The sequence below is a fragment of the Eurypyga helias genome, unplaced genomic scaffold (genome assembly GCF_000690775.1).
Source record: "Eurypyga helias isolate BGI_N326 unplaced genomic scaffold, ASM69077v1 Scaffold45164, whole genome shotgun sequence".
NCBI classification, from domain to species: Eukaryota; Metazoa; Chordata; class Aves; order Eurypygiformes; family Eurypygidae; genus Eurypyga; species Eurypyga helias.
Genome location: NW_010248986.1, coordinates 1 through 5,679, shown reverse-complemented (window position 1 = coordinate 5,679; position 5,679 = coordinate 1). Strand labels below are relative to the sequence as shown.

Sequence of the window (5,679 nt, the reverse complement as noted above, 5' to 3'; positions counted from 1 at the left end):
TCCCTCCAACCCAAACCATTCCGTGTGTCTATGCAGAGCTTTCCCCTTGATTTAATAGAGCCTCTGGCATTTTTCACAAAGCGTGGTACGTAGAGGCATAAGGAGGGAGAAACCGTGGATAAATTCCCCAAAATGAAGTAGTATTGGGAAGCAATTCCACGCGTGCTGCTGGTGGGATGACGTCGTTTTAGTCGCCGTGCGCCTGGGAAGGAGCACACGTGTGACCGCTCGGCAGCACCTCTGCCCCATGCCCTTCGCCATCTGTAGCTCCGAGGCGCCGCTCCGTCCCGCTCAAGCTCCCGGGGCCGCAGGCCGAGGGCCCTGAGAAAGCCACGCGGCGGGTCATTTCCCCGCGGGGAAGGCCCTGTGCTTTGCAGGGCGAGCAAACTGGCCGGTAACACCCGTTTATGTCTGCGGGAAGGTGCGCGCAGCCCCACCTGCCCCAAAGGCACTGAACACCCCGCCGCGTGCCCCCGGATGCGGCTGTCGCTGCCTCGGTGGCCGTCAGCCCCGTCTGTGCTCCTGCCAGAAAGTACAAGGGGATTGTCACCACAGGCAACAAGCAACCAGAGTGAGGAGTAAGAATCACTGGTTTGCTGGGTTTTGAGTAAAATTAGAAGACAATAAGTATAATAAAGTCAATTCATTAGCAGTTGGACAGAAAATAATTCAACTCCCGTCATCAGCCATGGCTTCCTGAATGAGCTTTGCAGTTAGTGCGTTTTTGCCATTAAATTGCCTATAGAATCTCTCCTTCATAGAGACCATTTTTAATTAATAGTTAACCAGCAAACCTCAATACATATCTCGCCGTTCAAAGTCCAACCTAAAGCCACGCTGGAATTTACATTTCTGTCACAGAAACTGATTGCAGCATGCTAAGCCAGATTTCTTACATCTGGCTGTTGGAGCCGCCAGCCCCATGACCGAAGGGGCCTCCCTCACCGACCGACACCCCGGAATGCCCCTCAGCGGGGGCTGCTCCCATCAGGCACCTCCCGGTTAGGCCCAGCAAGCGCCTACACGCATTTGCAACAGGGAACACGCCTCAGCTGGCAATGGAGGGACAGAGAGAGGAAAATAGTAACTACTAAGGTCAAGGTGCAGGTTCTCTTGTGGTTTGGGGTGTTTTTTCCAGTAGAAAATGACATCTCGGGAATAGCGTTTGGAAAACAGCTGTACTTAAGGCTGTGGCAGTCGCAGAACCGCCTGTAGTGCAAATTTAATCTGTGCTTGCTGGCAAGGGCTCATCCCGTCAGAGGCTTCAGAACTGTAGTCCCTCTTACAGCTGAACTGCCTCGTGTACCGCAGGGAGATCGCTCCCTTCTCTCGCTGCAGCGAGGGCTTTGCCTGCCCGCTAGACCAGGGTCGCAGTTTTTGCTCTGTGGCTGTTGATCACTGTGTTAACCTGCTGTTCTGTTCGTTCTCCAGCTGACGGAGTTCTTACAGTGGTATGCAACCACCTTCAAAGACCCCATGATGCTCCAGCCCCCAGAGTGGTTTATGGCCTTTATATACTGCGAAGCCTTCTTACAAATGCCCTTCTTCCCCGTCGCAGCGTACGCCTTCCTAAAAGGTTGGTATGGAACACGTGTACGAATACGTCCTGTGCAGCATTTCTGCGTAACGCCTGCTCTCTCTGCAGCTGAGAAAGTTCATTTGCCAGCCTTAAGTGACTGTAGGGACGTGCCATGTGCAGTGCTGATTTCATGGCAAGTTTTACCTGACCGAGCAGCAGAGTGAGGCCTGTCAGAAACACTGTGGCTGTAGGCCCTTGTCAGCTGCAGCCATCGGTACGTAACCAGCGCCGTCGTTTGACATCTGTCACGTTTCCAAGGTCGATAAAGTTCTGGGTCAAGACTGTGTACTCATATTGTTACTTTAAAACTTTCACTGTCGCACCGTCCTTCCAAACTTGTGTGAAAGCAGATCGTTTCCCTGGGTTGCTGCTCGCAGTTACGTTTTTTCTACTTCCTATTTAATACGATTTATGATTTATCCTGATGGAGATGTAGTTAGTTTGAAAGCCACTGAATTCTGCTTGCTCCAAAATACTTAAATAATTTTCTTTCTGCTTCCGTACAGGTGGCTGCAGATGGATAAGGACTCCCGCAATAATCTACTCCACCCACGTAGCTACAACGGTGTTTCCCATCCTCACGTATATCCTGTTTCACGATTTTTCAAAGTCTGAGCATTTGGGACCTCAGACGCTTCGCGAGCGCCTCACTCTGCTGTCCGTATACGCGCCGTACTTGCTGATACCCCTCCTGATTCTGTTCACCATGCTCTACAACCCCTACTACAACCAGGTGGAGAAAAGGAAGAGGAGGTAGGCCAGCCTCACAGCTGCAAGCACAACGCTCATCCTGGTTTTGATTGAGACCCTGCGCTGACGTCGTCCTCCGGGACAAACCTCCGCCTCCTGTGGGCAGCAACAGCTACTACCAGAGCATCTGGCTCCCGCAGGAAGGATTAGGGTCGGTTGGAGTTCACAGCTCTCCTCCGGTCGGAAACAGCTTTGGCAGAAGCCGGCGGTGCCGCGTGGCTCCTGGGCACCCACGGGTGAAGGGACCGCGCTCCTCTCCCGCTGTCAGCTGTGTGCTCCATCGGTAACAGCGGCACGTAACCGCGTGACGGGGGTGGAAACGACAGCCAGAGCCTTTCTTTCGAGTTCCCTTTTTCCAAGATGACTCTTAGAAAACCAGTGGAGTAAGAAATTGGTCTTCCAAGAGCATATTCTGCAAAATCTACTCCTGCCTCTGTACAAATCTGCAAAGCCATGCTTCCGAAGCATTTCCAATCATGTAATTCTTAACTTCCCTGCCCCTTCCTCTGCTCTGCTTCGGTTCTGATTAATTGCAAATGTCTGATCGGTGATAAAGGTGCCAAGAGCTGGAATTCTGAATGTGTGGAGTGAGCTTTTACAAGGAGGTGTGTTCCCAGGGGATTCTTAAGTGCCGCAGGAGTCGTAAAGGAGGATTTGTACATTTCTGCCTTCTGTGACATCACTTTCAGGATGGAAATAAAAGAACTAAACACATTAAACTGCATTTAATCTTTTTAAGGGGGTGACTAAAAGGACCGTAAAATGCCCATGAGATCACAGATAGTTCACACAGTGAAACGGTAAATAAATCCCACTCCTGACAGGAAAACCGGGATCAGGCGCTCGGTTGGGTTTTAAGTTCTCAGTCTGATGGGCAAGAATCGAACTTGGGGACTCGTGTCAAATCACAGGCCAGCGAGTGGCTTTTCAGTCACTGCCTATGCCTTTCAGGACCTCACTGGTACAAAATTTAAGCCTTTCAGCAGATTTGAAACGGCCAACACTTCCCTGTTGCATCTGCTCACACAAGGCTGGATTTCAGACCCCAGGCACGCAGGTTTTAAATGTCACTTTCGCATTCCGCGTCGCTGCGTGCTCCCGGTGTCCTCCCGGTCCTACAAGGAACGCCGTGACAGAACCTGCTCTAATATTACTGCCTGTGTGGACATACCTCAGGCACAGCCTGAAGTTCTTAATTCTGCCGTATTTTTGTGTGTGTGGGTCTGGACTCAATCCATTCTGCTAATCACAGCTTTCCAGGATTTCTCCCACCTCCTTATGAAAAATAACCTGGCCAACACAGACACCTGTTACTGGTGATGGTGCGTTATGTCTTCACCCACATGGGAGACCCGACCTGTAGGAAAATCATCCTGACTGTCCAAGGAGGTGTAAACCCTGAAGCTCAAAAATAACAACAGAAGGAACTAATTCTGGTATATCCAGAAAGTCTGAAAACAATAATTTATTTCCTGATTTTTTTTTCTTTGCAAGAGCTGTACAATTCAAAAAGAGAGACGCAACATAGCAACAGTAGTATTAATTCAACTATAATCTGAATTAGAACTACTGGCTGTACAAAACTTCTATAAAAGCAAAGGACAGAACAGTCTCTATGTCTGTTAGAAAGCCCTCCTTATTGCCACTTTGAGTGTAATTCACACCAAATTAATTAAAAGACGCTTCCATTTATACAAACCATCCATTCATACACAGTGGAAAATTGCATATTTTTTTAAATTCTCGAGATTCTGGAATGGTCAAGCTTCCAGGTTAGTTTGGTTTTATTTTAACATCCTCTATTTCTGAAAAATGAATTGGTCAATGAATTCGTTCTGGTCTGCTTCAATTTTGCAGAGTGTCTCGTACTCTATTCGGTACCTGAAAGAAGAGAAATCAGTGGTTACCAGCTACGTCCAGCCCGTTGGGAGGGTTAGCGGGGAAGGAACACCGGGCTGCGGGCCCGAGTCCTTGGTGACGTCACGGTGGCGTCAGCTGGACGCTGCAGCTCCAAGGAGCCTTCACCAGTCAGACGCGCGGTGCCGCAACAGTTCCGCTGCGTGGTTCCGCGCCTGCTTTGCGCAGGAGGACGCGCCTTCGCTGCCCACCCGCTCTCGCAGCAAGCTCACACCGTGTCCTGCAGCCAAGCACGGATCGCGAGACGGACCTGCCATCACGCCCCAAAACTCACCTTTCCAGCTGCATCTTCTTCTCAGCTATTAAAGCCTGAAGCTGTTGTTCCTGAGCTTCTCTCTGCTTTGCCATCGACTTCAGCAAGTTGCGTGCACCGATGGCCTGTCAAAAGAGGACGGTCGGTGATGCAGTTGTATCGGGACTTCTGAAATCTTTTTAACCCCCGTCATCACTAGCAGGTTGACTTTGAAGTGTCACCAACGATAACAGAGGGAGACGGCTGAATAGCGGGTGGTTGGTGGACCAGGCAAATGGTCCCTCTAGAGGCTGGGCTCCAATTTAGGCATTTGAGACTTCTTTCAGCCTCAGGAACAGAAGTCACTGACTCCTCTGGAAACACAAACTGCTGACTGGCCCTACAGACAGACAAGCGCTGGTTTTCATGTTTTCCCCAGAACAAATAAGGAAAAAAAGTAGTTACGTACAACTGTGCTGAATGCTAATGTCTGTGTCCACACTAATGTGGAAAAACACACAGCCCTTGGCGACACATAAGGAAAACTCTACGGGAGTTACAGAGCTACTGACTCGTCTTTAAAAAGCCCTTCTCCTCCTCCCTGAGCCTCTCATGCCTCTGGAGGACAAAGTTCTAGAGCAGGAGTGATTGAAAACACGTTCTGTTTGTCTGCAAACATACAGCAGGAACAGGACTGTCAAAGGTAGGATTAACACGGCACTCCTCATGCCTGTCAGTTAAAGAGCCCCGTGCTTTCACACGGCAGACAGGCCGTTAACCACCGCAGAAACGCCTGCAGGATGCTGACAGAAGGTTGCTGATGCTGTGAAGGGGGGGAAGGGAGAGATCTGGTTCTTCAAGCACAGTACAGAGCAGAGTACATGACAAGCTGGTAATTAATTGCACAGTACCTTCATCTTCTCACTTTCAGCAGCTTTTGCCAGTTGATCAACAAGTTCAATTAAGCTACCCACTATTTTTTGAAATTCTACTATTTCTGCAAAGAAAAACATTGTCAGGCAATATTCAAAACAGCCCTACAGACGGCTGATGGCTCTGTGACATGCCATAATCTTTAGATGCAGCTTTACTTTCAGAGTTTACGGTGAACAACTACCGCTGCAGGCGTCCCTCGCCATCAGCCAAGCCCTTACGTGTCCGTGAGGGCCCTCTCTGCCCCCCCCACCTGCCCAACCCTCCC

At 49.9% G+C, this 5,679-nt stretch overlaps 2 protein-coding genes across 2 annotated transcripts; one reads left to right on the top strand and one right to left on the bottom strand.

Moving 5' to 3' along the window:
• Positions 1 to 1,431: 1,431 nt before the first annotated feature.
• Positions 1,432 to 2,336, top strand: TMEM97 (transmembrane protein 97; the record flags this gene model as incomplete). The annotated part of the gene is made up of 2 exons (XM_010151230.1): positions 1,432 to 1,576; positions 2,086 to 2,336. Coding segments are annotated over 2 exons (396 nt in total), but the record flags the coding sequence as incomplete, so codon positions are not given.
• A 1,792-nt stretch (positions 2,337 to 4,128) lies between these two features.
• Positions 4,129 to 5,475, bottom strand: IFT20 (intraflagellar transport 20; the record flags this gene model as incomplete). The annotated part of the gene is made up of 3 exons (XM_010151229.1): positions 4,129 to 4,210; positions 4,521 to 4,624; positions 5,390 to 5,475. Coding segments are annotated over 3 exons (272 nt in total), but the record flags the coding sequence as incomplete, so codon positions are not given.
• Positions 5,476 to 5,679: the final 204 nt, after the last annotated feature.